This window comes from Fulmarus glacialis, unplaced genomic scaffold, assembly GCF_000690835.1.
Source record: "Fulmarus glacialis isolate BGI_N327 unplaced genomic scaffold, ASM69083v1 scaffold10111, whole genome shotgun sequence".
Taxonomy (NCBI): Eukaryota; Metazoa; Chordata; class Aves; order Procellariiformes; family Procellariidae; genus Fulmarus; species Fulmarus glacialis.
In genome coordinates, this window is record NW_009194694.1 from 3064 (window position 1) to 20834 (window position 17771).

At 36.5% G+C, this 17771-nt stretch overlaps 1 protein-coding gene across 1 annotated transcript in view; it reads left to right on the plus strand.

The window, feature by feature from the left end:
- Positions 1-10542: 10542 nt before the first annotated feature.
- FBXL2 (F-box and leucine-rich repeat protein 2) overlaps positions 10543-17771 on the plus strand; it is a gene marked incomplete at its 5' end in the record, with an annotated part of 41107 nt that continues 33878 nt past the window's right edge. Inside the window, one exon of the mRNA XM_009587850.1 lies at positions 10543-10604. Coding sequence (XP_009586145.1) covers positions 10543-10604 — 62 coding nt within the window. The remainder of the gene's footprint in view (positions 10605-17771) is intronic.

Genomic DNA, 17771 nt, shown 5'->3' on the forward strand with positions numbered 1-17771 from the left:
GGATCAAGAAATTATGTGTATGTCTCTACCAAAGTTTAAGCTAGTTGTTCTTGAGATTGAAGTTGTTTTCTTTTACTAGTAGTTTGTGAAGATCAAACTTTTCTCTCAGACTAATTTTTCAGAAAATGTACTGTGCTATGAATATCTAAAAATCTGTGTGTAGAGTGTGATGCTACAAGACTGCATGAAACCAAATAGATTATTTTTGTGATGAGGTTAATTTTGAGTACAGTCCCTGTGAATGATGTTGTGGTGGAAGCTGCCTTAGGTTCTATTTCAGTATGTCTGTGTAGAGTCTCGAAGTTACTTGAATGGTCAAAGGGAAGTACCTTTCTCAGGTGTTTTGAACTTAGGCTTTTGCAAATTGCATTTGAGTGTCTTGATGCCTAAGGAAGGATTTGTTATTTACTTTGTCAAAGAAAAGAAAGCACAGAATCTGTAAGATGCATAATTTTTGCTGACTCCAATGACCTCCCTCCTATCCCTCCCCATCCTCCATGTCATCCCCCCCCGCCAAAAGAAAAACCAACCCAACCAAAAAAACAAAACAAAAAACAAAACCCAAGCAAAACTACAGTATGAACTTAAGCGTTTAAATGGACTAAAATAATTTCTGTTGGATACAGAGAGGTAATGGAAATGCAACAGTAGTTGCATTGTCTAAAATACAAGGGCACCTCAGCTGATACAATCAACTACAGCCAGTCTCTTGAGTGATTCCCTCTGGGTTCTTATCTTTGCCTTGGAGGAACCACTGCATTTGTGCTAGAAGAGGACTGGAACTGGAAATGTGCCCTTTTCTGGGCTTGCGCATTTATGACCACTTGGAACCACAAGCTGCTGCTGTGTAGCCCACAAGAAAGTACTTAAAATTTGGTATCAAGCTGCTGCCCTTAAAATATTGGCCATACTTCATGGTATACTCTCTTTTTTCTATCCCAGTGTTTTCCTGTGTTCTCCTTCAGGCAGAAGGAAATAGTAAACTCTGTTTTCATTGGATTTGATTGCTGTTCAACTGGTTAACCAGTATGTTCTGTAAATTTAAATCAATAAGGAGACAAGACATCATCAAATCTGCATAAATGTGAAACTCTACCAGTATGTCAAGTTTGTCTGTCTTCAGAGGTTGAAATTGAGGTCAGAGCTTCACAGAGGAAAGGCATTTCCATATCATGAGTTGATGTTATGTAGTAGTTATCTGAATATTAAGGGGCAAAATGTCTGAGTGTGCTTGTAGTTCTGAAAATGGTCTATAGTCTATTTCTTAAGCAAAAGTATCAAGGTTATTTTATTTTTGCAGAAATTCAAGAACCATAAATTCTGGCAAATACTAATAATTGAGTGAGTGTCCAGTTTCTCCTCTAAATCTCAACCTCTTATCTTTGTTGGAACAGTTTGAAAAAGATGTTTTGGAAATGCTACTATGATGCTATTTCCTTTGAAGTCAGTTACAATTGCTGCTTGTAATCATGAAGAGGTACCTAATTTTATCTTTTATAACTGAAAGCTTTTATTAATTATACACTACATATATGGTGTGTGCAGCCACAACACAGATTTTGTCATCTTTTTTTCTGGTTCATACTCTAGGGAGATTGCCTTGCAGAGAAGGTTTGCTCATCGTAATAAAGATTTCACACTCTCAGTACTAGGAAAACATCAGTTCTGACATAGTGTTTATGATGCAGATCAAGCACTGCTTTGAAATGGCTTTGTAGAAGCTATAGAGTAATTTTTGTAATGAACTTTACCTTTTAAGTCTCAAATATATTTTTGAAGAGCAGTTATGTAGGGGGGGGAAATATTAGTACTCAAAATTTTTGTTTCACAGGTGCTTAGAAGAAGGGATTCTGCTTCAACCATGCAGTCAGGACTTAAGCTGTAATTTCATTTACAGTTTGAGCTAAGTACAGTAAGAAAAAGAACTGCCTTTCTGGATGTGGTATTGCGTGGCTGGAGGGAGGACTGTGTCAGTCTAAATTAGAATGGTACAAACTCCTGGGGAAATGGACGTGCAGAAGAATCTCCATGTGCAAATTCTGGGGGGATTTCAGGTCTCCATTGTCATGCCATCAGTGTGTTAGTTTGTGTGCTAATGTTGGAGACTGGGAATAAAACTTAGCCATATGTATGGCAGTAAAAACTACTATATGCAGAAGTGATGTTTCAGAGGAGGAGTTTTGAAAGGTGTACTCCTAAGGGCTCTGATGAATCTGTGATGTGGATTAAATTTGGGTGACTGAGATTGAACGGCTATCCCTAAGCAAATATTGCTGCTTATTAAAACGAACTGACACAAACTTTTCTCTCGGTCTGATTTTTCAGAAAGGTTATCATGCTCTGAATGTCTGAGAATGTGTGTTATATAGCATGATTCTACAAAACTGCATGAAACCAAATAGATTATTTTTGTGATGAAACAAATTGTAATTTGAGCGCACAGTCCCTGTGAATGTTGTAATGGAAGCTGCCTTAGAATCTGTTCCAGTATTTCTGCTTAGAGTCTCAAAGTTACTTGAGTGGTAAAAGGAAAATACCTTTCTCGGGTGTTTTGAACTTAGGCTTTTGCAAATTGCATTTCAGTCTATGCGTGATGCTTTACCTGCTCATGAAAAAGAAAGCACAGAATCTGTATGATGCATAATCTACCCTTGCGATGGGCTACAGTCAACAACTGCTTCATCCATTTAATTTTAATTTTCTGCCACAGGTCTGTTGATCTCCAAGCCTGTAAAGTAGATGATGCGGGTTTCCCCGTGTTCCACTTTGAAGTGATTTGTAGATTTGACTGTTAATTGAATGCTTTATTTTGTTTTCTAGGAATAATGTCTAAATGCTTCATCATGTACTGTTTTTATTTGGAAGTGCATAATCTTAAACGAGGAATAATGGGTAAATATCTGAAGAAGGAAATATTCAGTCGTTAAATTTTTTTTAAAAAGAAAACAAACTGGAGAAAAGATTTACCCATCAGTATATAACTAACAGATGATGAGGATAAAACTTTATTAAACCTGTTTTTTCAGGTTTCTCTTTATGCATGTTTATAGAATATACAGGGATACAATTCACAGCTTTTTCCAAATTTCTTGGTGTTTAAACAGTTGTTGTTGGTTCAGCTCAGGGAAAAAAAATCCAGTCTCTAGTCATGAAAGATGAGGTAAGAGGTAGTTTATTTTTCCATGTGGTTGAGGTTTGGTTTGCCATCCCTGGTAGTGGTTAGAACAAGATGCTTTAGAAGACAAAGTATGAACTAGGTGGATCATAACTTGAGTGGAGGGTTAGTCTTCCATGTAGCTCCTATCTCAGAGTAACGTAGGGGAAGCAGAACTTGTAAACCTTTTTTGCAAATAATATTGTAATGCCTGTTTCTTTTGGTTAGATATTGGATTGAACCTAATGTTTTCTGTCATGCAGGCTACCAAACATCAGTTACATGATAGTATTGATAAAATGCTATCTTTCAACTGAATTTTAGGCCTGCAAGTAATTAGGTCAATCACTAATTCTGCAAACCACTGAATTTCCCCTTCATAAATTTTTAACAAGTTAAAGTAGGAGCTATCACACTCAAGTCAGTCTGAAATGTTGGCATGGTACAGAAAAATTTATGCAACTTTGAGTTTGTCCTGTGCCTCTTTGGTTTGTATCAGAATTTACAATGAATTAAATGTTTAAATAAATCTGTGTCACAGCACCTTAAATAACAGTGCTGGTAAGACAGCAGTATGTGAAAGTATGCTTAATGTGTAGGGCTAGTTCAGAGGATTGCTGTCTCTTTGGTGACTTTGTAGGAGATGAGGTTAAGTCTTGCATTAAAGGATGGTCAGCTCAGCTAACAGGTCAGGCTAACCTGTTAGGCCTTAATACCTTGGCTGCTTGCAGTAATTAAGCCATACTCTTGAACAGGCTTGATTCGTGATTTCCAAATATGTTGTTGGCAGTAGGTGACTGCCCTTCTGAAAAACACACAGGAGAGGGTGATGTGAGCTATTTGGTCAACTGAGAATGAGCTGGTGTGCTCGAGACAGCAGGCAAGGCAACTTCCAAGCACCTCCTGCTCCATGCTAAGAGGCAGCTGAGTTGGAAAGGCCAAAGGCCTTGAGACAGAGTTGTGCAACTACAGACATCAGCTCTGAAGTTCACAAATGACCTTGATCTGTCACCCAGTGAGAACAGGGCCTTGCAGAGCCAGACGCCCTCCAGTAAAACGTGAATGATGTGGTATGAATACCAGTGCTGGCAAAACAAGAATGATGGCTCTTCTGGAAGAAAACCAAGCAGCAAAGTGGGCAGTGTGGCCAGCTGCTTCTGCCTGGCAGGTTTTATTATATTGGACAGCACTTACTCTGGGGAAACTTTAAAAGCAATATGGCCCTTATAGGCATCCCTAGGTCAGTGGAAGGCATTATGGAAAGAGAGAGATGTTCCCAGGTGTATTTGATCTTGTTCTCTGAAGGTGAGCCTTGACTGTTTAAGATGACCAATGCAATAAGAACAAAAGGCTTTGCCCTGGGTTCTGGTAGAGGGTGTCCAGGTAAAAAAGAGGTTAGTGACCATGACAGACCAGGATGGCTGGGTCTTTCAAGTGCACAAAGTCAAAGCCTGAGACGGAGCACGGTGAGCAGCTGGAGCATAGGAGTGAGAGCCTGGAGGGCAGATAGCATCTGTGTGTTGAAATAAAAGGCTTTGCCAGTCTGTCTCTGCCGTAGACGAGCTTGGTTCAAGATGGCATCGGCTTTCAAGGTTCGCTTTGGTGTGTCGTAATTTTATCGATTGTACAGAAAGCTTTATCATGGGTTCTAATTTAACACCAGCCCTGTGCCATCAGCTGTTGCGTCTTCGATATCACTTATTTCAGTTCTGTTGGCAATGCACGTCCATTCGCCTAACACTCCTTTTGTTGCCTAGATACGATTACATTTTGCTACTTGCATGGTGTTAAGTGATTCTGCATATCTGCCTGTTTAATGCGTTAATTGTACATTTCTGGAGGAAATGCCAGCTAGCAGCAATTCTCTGACCGTTAGAGAGCACTCTATAGTGTAGTATGTGAGATAAACTGAAATGTATAGTAAGGAAAGATTGTTTTCCCTTCTTCTTCCTCCATTTTTCTGCTGTATTTAAATACAGAGATTTTTAGGGTGCCATTCATTACTTTAGTGTGCTTGTGAACTGCCCTGGGTAGCAAAGCTGATCTGCTGGCTTTCCTGCCGCTATAGCAAGAGGCAATTTCAGTAGCATGGTGAAGGGGAAATTGCACAGGCAACAATTAGGCGTCTCCACTGAGGAGGAGGGATGTGCAGCAAGCTGGTGGGTTTTGTGTTTGGTAACAAAAATCTGCACATCAGGGGAACTGAATAAAACTTTAACTTTATTTTTCAGGATTTTCCTTTAAAACATCTTGTTCTTACGATGCCTATTACTGCATAAATAATACTGAATAAATATTGTTCTTGCCAGTGAAAACCTGGAAGACTTGATGCTTTTTACATATGGCACTATTTACAATTTAACTAGGAATTTTGCTCTGTCAACCGTAGGAGAAGGGAAATGTATGGATTTAAATTCTAAACTACTGTCTGCTTTGGTGACAATGACCCAACATTGGGTTTTATTCCTGACTTGATAAAGAATTCAGCCTTGTTTTCAGTATATATGTCTTCTCTTTTTGCTGATGTTCTTTGGGGTCTCTCAAACTTCATCTTCCCTCTTTCGCAAATCTACATTTACCCATAATTACTCGCTTTAGCACACTACTAAGGAAGGCTATTTTTGAGAGTCTGTTTTTTAATAACTTCTGATTTGAAAAGTTGACAGGTTGAAAGTCCTTATCTACTCTGATTTCAGTGGAAATTAGATAGATAAATATCGCTGTGGAACTGAGCCATAACAGCTGAGCTGCTAACAAAGCTGTTTCATCTGTAAAGAAAATAGTCCTCTTCTATAGAGTACTGAATGACAACTGAAATTGCATCATTAAAAAAACTTAAGGACTATCAACAGAATTAGTAGTATAACCTTATTTTAATCTTGAAATACTAGTTGATGTGAATTTCTAAATGTTTTAGATAAACATGATAAACCAGGATGAATATTTCTTTGTTTCTTTGTAGAGAAAAATGAACTTTTTTGAGCATATTACAGTTCTTTGCCAGACTGGGTACAAAATCACAAGTGCGCAACTCCATCAGAAAAGGTTTCTTCAACTCACTAATTTTGGGAAAACAGGAGAGCTTTATCACTAACTGTTAGACCAGAAGAGAATAATATGTGGTGCTTTTAATGGTGGCAAGCTAACTGTGGTGTACCAAGAAGTTATATTCTAGGACTAGTGGCAAGTAAGTTTAATAATATGGAAGGGGAAGCAAAAAAGGGAGATTATTCTTTTTGGATTTGACAGATTTACACAATGGATACTTTATTTATACAATAAAGAGTTTAAAAGAAAAAGTGGTAGTTACTGAAAAAATTTAGTGTAAGCAAGTATCAGGTAATTTTTTAAGGAAATACTCCCTTTTTAGCTCATTATAACCAGTCTTTCAAAAGTACAGTGAAGGTACCACCAAGAGGGGTCAGTTAAAGAATGTAAGAAATGGCTCAAGATTCAATAAGCAATTACAGTTTTCTCTTGTGAGTTTTGTTTTGTTTGTTCTTGCAATTCCTTTAAGAATGTAGATATTTTCCGTATCTCTTCTTATGTTTACGGGAAATTTAGAGTAGCATTTATTACATACGTTCAATCTCACCTATCCTTTTCCTTGTGCACAGATTTGTCTGTTGTATTTTGGGTTTTTATACAGTTAAAAACACACTTTTCTAGAGTTTGAGATACACTGTCATTAACACAGTCAAACTTGCTACCAAATGCAAAAGCAAAGAAAGAAGAAATATTCTTTCTACGATCACTGTATTCTTAATTGTTATTTTGTATTATTGTATACAGGTATTTTGAGGGCATGTCATTGTCAGCATTATCTGTAACTGAAGAAAAATAAATCATGTTTGACACGATTATTAGAATATTTTTTACAGTGATTGAACACTTCCTTGACTGATTGTTTTTGGTGTTTTTTTAATAAATAGAAACAGAAAACTAGAAGTTATGTGATAAAAATCAAGTAAAAAATAAAAAGGATGGCACTGTTTACTTCAGAGAGGGGATACATAAATGTACTTAGGGTATTTATTTCATTAATGGAAGTTTTAGATTATCAGGAAATGTTCAAAGAATAAATATATTATCCTGTTTGCACCTTCTCTCTTTTCTCTGTGCTTCCACACATTCAAAATCGCGTTACAAATGTTAATCTAGAAGATGACTACCCCAGTTATCCCATGCCTGTTCTTCATTTGGGGGAAAACTAGTATTGAAGAGCCTTTAAAGAAGTCCCTCTCTTCTCCTGAGATGCAAATGCAATATGACTGTAGAGGCTAATACACTTTTTTCAGATAAAAGAGTACTTTAAAGAGATGCTTTCATTTTTCTAAATATTCTTGTTCTGTAAGAAATAATGCTTTATGATGTAACTATAGCTAATGCATACAAGAACAAATAAAACTTACTGTTTGAGGGAAAACAGCTTCAAATCTGTTTGTGGACTCATCTGTGGCTTGTGTAGCAGGCATGGTACCTTGTGTGTCTGGGCAAGTCGCACACTTCTCATACTCAGTAGTAAAAGCTGCATTTTTTTTCAGTTTTAACTGGGATTCCTGAATGCAACCATATTGGTCTTATCTGCTGTCATGATTCAAAATACTTTGTCCGTCCAACTTTAACTTAAAAGTCTAAAGATATCTCACATAAACGTATAGAGATTATAAGCCCTTTTCCCGTAAGAGTTGCCAGTTTGGTTGTAGGTTTAGATTTTCAGCTTGGCCTCAGTAGAGAAATACTTACTATTCCCAAAAGCCTGTGCTATGATTTGTAGTGATTTGGCTTTTTAAGGCAAGAGTTAGTGAGTAGTTGGAAATACTCAGTCTTGAGCGCGCATTGTAGCTGTTTGTATTAAATAGTAACTTGCTCATACCTTACAAACTTAAATGCTGTGTCACCTTCATATAGTGAGCATATATCCATGTACATCTGTGAATCTACAGTGTGAAGAAAAAATGGATAATAACAGCTTTGATACTGGCAAAGTGATGGCACACATGTAAACTAGTAGCAGTCTGCAAATATATATTTAAATATATGTATTTATGCATATAAGTGGGAAGTGTATTCTAGATGATGTAACTTTTGAGGAATTATCTGCAACTATAGAATAATTAAGTTGAAAGAGGATTTTTAGTGTTCTGTGATACTGAATGTTCAGATTCTGGACCAGAATTAGTGAGATCTAAGTTACTCGTCTGTTCTATTGCAGACCTTGTGTGCTTTCACGGAGGTAACTCCCTTTTTTTTGCAACTTAGTTTTTTTTTAACCTGTAATGCACAAGAATATTCCCCCGCTTCACTCTTTAGTGATCTTAAGTTCTATGAGAATGGCATATATGTCTCCTTTTGCTGAATGAGTAGTGCAATAAACACAATTAGACCTGCATTTTGATTGTTCTTCTAAGAAATTATCCCAATATATACCATTGTTTTCAGGCTATAAGCTGGAAACTGAGTAGCATATAATATTAAAATGGCATACATGCAGATAATTCATAAGTCTATGAATTGCCAAGCTCAGAAGCAGTCAACCAGTTCTAAAACCAGTGTTGATGTACATAGTGTATTTCAGTGTAAAAGCTGAAAATACTGACAGCAACGAGTATCGGATGAAAGCAGAACCAGAGCAAACCTGAACCTGTGGTCAGCCATGTGGAACTGCTTAAAGCCAAGAATGTCTCTCTTCTGAAGGAACTAGAATTGTCCTATTGAAATGTATATGCATAGGTGTTTTATGCTTTGAACATCTACAGTCACCAGTCCGTGAATAATTGTGCCGCTCCAGTTGCAGGAAAAGGAAGCGTGATTAAATTTGTTGGTCCTACTGAGAGTTGACAGTTTTATTGTTCTTAGATATGTGGATAACTGTGCACGAAGGTGGTGGGTGAAGAAAGTGGCTTTTGCTGTTGTGTCAAAATCGAGAAACAGCAGTATGCAGTTAGACCTGAAATCAGCCTAGGATGTACTGGAAGAGAAAACCAGTTCTTGACAGCAGCCAGAAGGAAATTCAAGTTTTCTAATCTTAGAGTGTTTGTTAGGGAGATATTTTCAGAATTCCCGGATGTGTAGTTTCTGCTGTCTCCCTTTTTTTATGAAGACAGAGCCAAGCTTATATTCAGCTTTTTTTCACTCTTTGCTTGATGTACCTTTTTTCAGAACCACCTCTTGTTGAGCTTCCTTTTTTTTTTTTTTTTTTTTTAAACCAAGAAGCAAAGCAAATAGTTACCAAGTATGTGATATGTGTTGATGGCCAAGGAGTAATATACCCTGATGCTTGAGTCAGGAACAGCATATTCTTAGTGAAGGACAGGGGAAAGATTTCTTCCAGTTGTTTTTCACGTTTCTGTTTTGTGTGGCTTTCATATTTACCTTTTAGCATTCAGAAAATTCTTGGCTATTTTGGATCCCTCTTTCTAGCTTTTGTTTCCGGTAACGTGGGCAGCAAATGGACTCCATAAAGGTATTCTCTTTATAGGGGGAAGTCAGTGCTTGTGACTTTGACTTCCTCCAGTCTATGACATGGTTCCTTAAATTCTGATTCACCTTCTGTTTTGTTTATTGCTGTGTTCCTCTGGCAAAATTTCTCAAACCTAAATATTTACAGTAAGTTGTAAGTCCGGTCAATATCTCCTTTGTTTAGTTTTCTGTTTAACTGTTGTCTGATCCTTTTCTCCTTTTGTGGAAACGTTTTCCTATATAATCTTAGAATTGCCTGCATTTTCCCTTGAGCATTTTCTTTTAGTCTCTCCACTTTCTTTTTCTTAGGAGATGTGTTAGTGATATGAAGTTCTGGGTGAGAGGTATTTTCAGTTTGTCTTGTAGCATTTCTTGAGGTGCTTCCCTTGCTTATATAGCAGTTGCTGTCATATCTGTGGCAGTAAATTCTTTAAATCTTTAGATTGTTATATTTTATCCATATTTACATACCTGGGCCAAAGTATTTACACTGTAGACAGTGAAGGAAGGAACCTGAGTAACTGGAAAGTGTCCGGTTTCTGTTTTCTGTAATGGGACAGTTTTAGGACTGTGCAACTAGTGCATCTTTGTATGTGACTTGCTATTGCTAGAAGTTTCACTACTGCCTAAACCACTTCTTTATGGGGTGTAAGTGTGGCTTCTGATTGCTTGTTTAATGATAATTAAGTTGCTCCACAATTTTTTGCAGTTAAATCTTAGCACTAGGGAGGAGCAGGTGTATGCATGGGTGTGGCCCTGTTGTGTATATTGAAATAATTTTATAGTATTACCAACTAACATGTTGAAAACTTGATATTAACAGTAATTTAAAAGAATTAAGCACCTAAGTAGAAGGTGAAAAGACTCTCTAAAAGCTGTTTTTCTTGTTGGTCGTCTTAAATGATGTTTTTTCTTTCTGTTTCTAGGTTTTCTCAAATAATGATGAAGCCCTTATTAACAAAAAACTACCCAAAGAACTTCTGTTAAGGTAATTCTACATAATGTGTTAAGGAGTAAAAGCCTGAGGATCGTATGTGGCTTACAGGCCACATAAGAAGTGCTATTCATTCTTTTCTTAAATCTGTCTTGAAATAAATAGCAACATACCTGATTTAATTATTGGAATTCTTAAACTTGTTGTCTTTTGGTTAGTCTTGATTTGTTTTAATGTGTTCAAATTATACTATACCATGGAAGAATTCCATCACATCAAATTTAATAGTGATCTTTTCCTTGCATATCAGAAAACGAAGTGAAATAAAATGTCCAAAAAGCTTTGGGGCACAGAGTAGTCAGCTCTTCCACACTGAACAATGTTTTATCTGTCTGAAGAGCCTATAATCCTTTCCCTAATGTAGTTGTGTCATGACCTTTGTTATAACAAAATAAAATATAAATTCAACTTCAAAGCTTTCAAAAAGTCACTGCAGTGAAAAGCGCTTCCTGTTACCATTACTGCCAGTCTGTGTTATATAAGGTAGAACCAACAGGAGGATTTTTCTTACTGTAGTCATTTGGCTAGTCATAAATTTCGTCAGCTTGCTGGTGTGTGAGTAGGTCACCTTTGCAGGAGTTAGGTACAACACCAAGATCAGTAAGTTCAGCCCATGGTTGAGACACTGATGGATGTCATCACGCTGTCAACTTGTTGAATGTTGATTTGAAGCAAAGCGTAAACTGCCAAATGTGGAGATACTGCTTGACTGGATGTAACCACTTCAGAGCTGGAACTGAACCAGCTCAGCAACATCTTCTGTAGCTGCATATAGGTTTTGTTACAGCCCACTCTCTGAGGGGAAAGAAGAAAAAGTGTTCACTTATAATGGTGCAATTACAGTTTTTAGTGATGGTGTTATTAAAATTGAGCTGTTGTTGTCTTCTTAATACACTGAAGAGATGTTTGGGTTAGCTTGTATGTATGTCTTTGCTTCCTGTTTGATTTGAAGTGGAAGAATGTCTCGAATAATGGTATTTTGCATCTTGTGTCTGAAGAAAGTGCTCTTAAAACCTTATGACTTCTTTTAGTGTCTGTACTATCACAATGCTCTCTTGGTGGTATTAAAGAAGCAGTCTCTTGTTAAAGGAATTAAATTTTGAAAGGATTTTCGTCTTTGTTGAGAAATACTCATTCCATATGGTGGCAGTGTTGTAAATTAGACTCATAGAACTGTTTAGAAAATGTGATTAAAAGAGATGCGTCACTGAATGATGCCCTGAACAGAAATTCTAACAACTTTGCTTTGTTGCACTCAATGCCACACATGAACCACAAGATAAAAGTCAATTTAATATGCCGCCTCCTTAGCAAAGAATCATAATCTGCAAGCACTTCTTTTCTAGCAGTAGGACTCTCCAAATATCTGTGGAAATGACTGTCCTTTTCACTGTTATGGGTGCTAAGTATCCCATTTATGTAATTCAGTAGAATTTGTTGATGTGGTTTAGACAGCAAAAAGTATTGTGCACTGAGATAGTAAAGACTTTTGAAAAAACTTACTGATTATGTAGCATGCCTCAGTTTTCATTGTAGGATAAAAAGAAAATATCTGTGAAGCTATGTAGATATTAAATTCCTAAATAATTGTGTCTATGCTGATTACATGAGTAGCATCTATAAAATTAATGTGTTGAGGTTTACTGTGAGAATTCCTGTGTCTAACTTCTAGGTTTCTTGAATTGTGTATTCCAACACCAAATTTGGTAAGTTCTTTAAAATGTAGCTTGTTTGTTTCCTTGAGCAGTATGTTTGTTCCAACATATGTCGTCTTATACAGGACATTTTAAGGAACTCAGTAGGAAAAAACCCATGTGCAAGTAATTGGACAGTACCAGTGGCTTAGCTGGTTAGCTCTCGTATTCAAGATAACTTCTTACAGAGCAACTCGGAGAATATATAGGCTCACCTTGGATTTGACCAACTGAGGAAGTGGTGCAGCTAGGCACTGCCACTACACTAACTATCGTGGCAGTGTCTAAAGAAGCCGTTTGCATGGTTGAAGGGCTTCCTGGGGCTCAAATGACAAAATAAAATAGCCCAGGCCAAGCATACGCAGAACTTACTCAGCCAACCATCTAGTTCTTGTGCACGTATGTCCTCTTTGCAATTGCACAGTGATCTACCAAAGTAGCATTGCAGCTGTAGCCAGAAGAGTTGATGATCTGAGAAACTGAATTGGGACAGTCAGCTTTCTCAGTAAAGATCATTATGATCTCATGCTGAATGCTGGGACTCAGGTGATGGTCTGCCCATAGCCAGACAGAAATAAAATCCACATTTCATAACACCCACAATATTGTGCTGACCATCAGGGCTTTGGAATGGAGAGGAAGGGGGTGGGTGGGAGAGGTGCTCTGTAAACCTTTTGAAATTGTAGTGCCGCAGAGACAAACTCACAAGGCCAGAGGCAGAGCATGTTAGAGAGAATGTTATGATGGGACATGCTCTTGAGTTCTCACCCCTGCAGAGTGTAGATACCTAGGGAAATTTAGGGGTGCAAACCTGGCTGTCTAAAGGATTATCAGTGGGGAATTTGTTTTATGCTTCTGCACATAAATGCTTTTGTAAGACTGAGCCTGAATGTCTTTCAACACCTAGAACAGTTTATGCTCGTGCTACAACATGTTTTAAAATTTTGTCGTGTGGTTATGACAGGAGAGATTAAATATTGCCGCACTGAGGGTAATTAATATCCTAATTATTTTTACTATGCAGTCTACCTTTTAATTAAATGGATAGTAAACCAGTTGCAGTGGAAACTCAACTCAATTTTGCTCACAGTGCCAGAACTGAATAGTAAATAGTGTTGAAAGAGTCATCAAATGCACTTAGTTTGTTTCTTGCTTATATCAGATATGTATGAAAACTGTTGGAAAGCACTATGGCTCTTGTTTAAAAAAACATGAAATTCGACACATGGAAAAAGAGTGGTTAATATTTTGTAACAAATATCTGGAAAAGAAATGTAAACACAGTTTCTTCTATTGCAAGAATTGGTCTTGTTCTCATTTGCATCAAGTATTTAAACTTCTGTAATCTGACTATAACAAGCAATCTGGTTTTTTCTCTAAAATCGAGAAATCTTTTTCTGATGGTAGGCTTCAGAAATACTACCACTCTAAAATATATTCATTTGTTGCTATAATTGCATATGCTAAAGCTGAACAAAGTAAGCCCTTGGTCTTATACTGCAATTCTTACTCTTTCTCGTTATTATTTATTATTTATCTAACAACCAGAATTAAATTGGAAGATTTTCAGGCCAGTGTCGTGTCTCTTGCACATTTTCTACAGAATATCTACTACACGTGTAAGTAAATGGCTGAAATCTTCAGCTTCTCAAGGCAAGAAGCTCATTTGAAAGGATAAGAAACCAGAGATTATTTGTTCCTTCTCAAGTAGACCCAGATAACTGGGCAGAGGAGGAAGAAGATATCTGACTGATATGGACAGTGGTGGTTTTGAAGAAGACCCTGGTTTGGAGGGACCAGTTATGCTTTGAGATAGGTAGAATAGCTTGAGTGGAGGGAGGGAGGCATTTCATTTGTAACTTTTTCTGGTTTATAGGCATTTATTTTTATTTGTGATATTGAAGTAATTTTTTTTTTTTTTCCTGTGGAAGAAATAGGCTGCTTTTAAAAACTTTGATTTGTACTACTGTTCAAGGTAAAAGAAAAATTATCACCCCTGTTAGCTGTTGCAGTGCTATTAGTTTGCCAGTTGGCAAGGAATGCTCTTTCCCCTCTGCTCTTATATATTACAAGAAGTGAAAGGTTGAATAAATTGCTCAATTGTATGATGTTTGAGTAAGAATCCTGTGGAGGTATTATAAATCATGTAATTTAAACAATGTTTTTAGACAATTGTAGCTTTATTTTTTTTCTTAGCCTGTGTTTATGGAAAAGCATCATTTGATTGTACAGTACATTAGTTGTGGATTTGCATTGGTGTCTAAAGTTAGTAAACCCGTATCTATCATCAGAAGAATCAGAAATCAAGTCAGAGATAGACTATTGCAATTTTAACGGTAACAACTTTTCCATTAAGTTTCCATTAAGATGTCACAGCCTTGAAGATGATAATATTTTTCTTTTTTTCCTTGTAAATTGCTGGAAAAAACAAATGGATTTTTAAAGTTAAAGTATGAGTTTGAAAAACATTGGAAACAAAAAAACCTGAAGTGAATGTAATTAATATTAGAATGTTCTGGCTTTCCAACAGCTTCCAAAAATTTTTTCTTTTGTTTTGTGCTTGATAAAAAGTAATAATACGTGTTTGAAAGTGGAGGTATAGTCAGTACTTTTGGCATGTAGAAGGACAGATAACATCTGTTCATTTGTATTTTAACTGCCAACATTCTGTGCTATAAGATTTTGCATGAAAATGGCAAGCTTTAGAAACAGAGATGTATATTCCTTTCGATCACTTGAACCATTTTCAGTTCCTTTCTGCCTACTAACTTCATACATTGTACCACAAATGTAGAACCTATTATGAGTTCTGCTATAATCCATACTTATTGGGTGCATGTACTTGGATAATAGATCTTACTCATCAGACTCAAAATTTGAGTGCTTAATCAGATTTAAAAGAGGATAAGCAAAGTTTTGGGACTCAAATTGGGAGAGAAACCCGGGAGTTGTGTTCCAGCAGCAGCTTTACTTGTGTGCAAGAATATGCAGCTTGTGAGTTGGCTAATGAAGTATTATATATGTTTTCATGTTTCTATTTGTTGTTTTTATTACTGCACGCTGCTTTTTGCTCAGCTTTTAGTGTGTTCATTATTGTAGAGAAGAAAAATTACCAGAAGCTTAAAATTAGTAAAGTCAAACATAGTATTTGGTATATTTGAAGTGCTGCTTTACCATCTGTATGCTTAACTGTGGGGGAAGTAGAAAAGAAATACAGCAAAGGTTACAACAAGAAATTGTCATAATGCCATTGGTATTTCTTAGTTAGGTACTGAAATGCCCCACAATTGCTGTAAAATTTGGCTGCTGTATCTTAGTGTACGAAGTACCGACTGCTGAGTCAAAGAACTGAAAAATATAAACTTGTATCTGGAACTGATCTTAGTTGGTAAGAATTTTGTAAGCAGACAAACAATGCATGTATTTTGAAGGGGATATAAAAAAAAATCTGTCATCTCAAACATGATTCATTTTCCTCACTTCAAGGGTTTGTATTATTAAATAGGGCAACATTTCACCCTGAGTAGCAAAGACTGCTGTTCAGTGTTTGACAATCTCAGGAAAACATTCCAGTTTTATAATGCACATGCAGTCTTTTCTTTTGATTTTAGACCGTTTTGCATCTCTCTGAAGTCCTCTATAGTAGTCTGCCAAGCAATTACAATATAGCTATTTAGAATCAGAAACAACCAAATTGATACAAGTACATGAACTGCATTCATACAGATTATGAGCTGAATTGATTGTATAGGAATTGCTTAAGTAAGTAAAACTTACTTCCTTTCTGTATATTTACACAAATCTACGGTTTCTGTAAAGGGAAGTCTAATAGTGCCTTGTACAAGTAACTTTCATTAAGTAAAGTAAGTCCTTTGATTTAGCATGCCTGAGATACATCTGTCCAAGGAATGGGTGCAGAGCAGCTACAACACTCCAATCTCACACTAACTACAGAAAACTCCTTTAGATAAGGGTGAGGGAAACATATTTGTTAACTAGAAATATAGAGACTAACATTGACAGGAAGCAAGCAAAACCAATACAACTGATAACAGCATAATATCAAATCCAGCCTCACTCCTGTGGAGTCATATACTTATTTCCAGTGGTCCTTACCTCCAAAAAAGTGATCAGAAAACCAGCTGAGCAAGTGATCAGAATGCACCACAGGCACAGGTCTTGGACAAGATAAAGCCTGTGGAAAGTGATTAAATATTTTGATCTTTAGCCAGGGAAACAACAGGATGGTAATTCTTTAGGACTATTTAAGACTTACTGGGTTTTTCAGAATTTTTACGTGCTTTAGCAGCAATTGATAAATAATATTACACTACCAATACTATTTTTATTTGTTTTAACACGATTTACCCAATGTTAAAATTGATAGTCATTTGGTTTCTCTGTACCTTCAGCCTTCAAGGTAGTGTATCTAACTTCAAATATACATTGAGAATGCACAAGTTGCAATTTTCTGATTAATCAGCTTTTGTTAGAAAATTTTCCAATTATTCTGAAGTAGGAATGGGTTTTAAAACTTTCCAGTGATTTACCTCAGATTCAGGACAGAACTTGTGCTCTGTCTGAGAAAACAAAAGACTAAATAGCTTGATGGTCAGTGTACCCCCTTCAGAATATGGAAAGGGTCTTATGTTGACCTTGTTTTTACACTGCTACATGTATTGTTTGTCTGCTTAAGAAATTCTTGCCAAGATCAGTTCCAGATGCAAGTTTATATTTTTCAGTTCTTTGCCTCACCAGTTAGCACTTCATGTGCATTTTCTTGATTTTTTGTATGAGATGCTGAACACTTGCAAATGATTATATGATCAATTAAGTTTGGACTTTTGAAACTGGAGTAGGTAGCTGCCATTCTCCATTTAATATGTTTAAGTGATTTGTTTTTGTTCACAAACAAATGCAAGAGTAAGCTTAAAACTGAATGTTTTGGGCAGAGATGTTTCAGATGGAATTCCTTTAAAAATGTGACTGAGAAGCTCTAAGAACACAAGCAGAAAAATGCATGCTAGTGCTCTTGTATACTCTGTTAATGCAGGAGAGATTTGGGAATGAAAGAGTTCAGGGTTTTTTTTTTGTCAGGGTGCTGAGTAAGATTCGTGAATTGTGAAAAGGAAATACTTTCTTTAATGTTTCTGCTTGAACAATTGGGACTTTCTTATAAATGGAGTACTTGAACCAGGTAATGCTAAAGCACAGATACTATCTCTCAGTAAGAACGTGCTTGTGACAAAGGATTAGTCATACTGGAACAAACAAAAGTAAATAACAAGCATTTAGAGCAGGAGTAACAGCTAAAGGGGATATAGCAATGACTTACACAACTCTTGGAATCATACATTACTGTATATTTTGTTTCTTTTTGGTTTTCTTATTTGCTATTAAGCTTCTCTTTAGAATCTGTTCTTTAACTAGTCAAGACTTAATTCCATTTGGAGCTTTCTTTACCTTG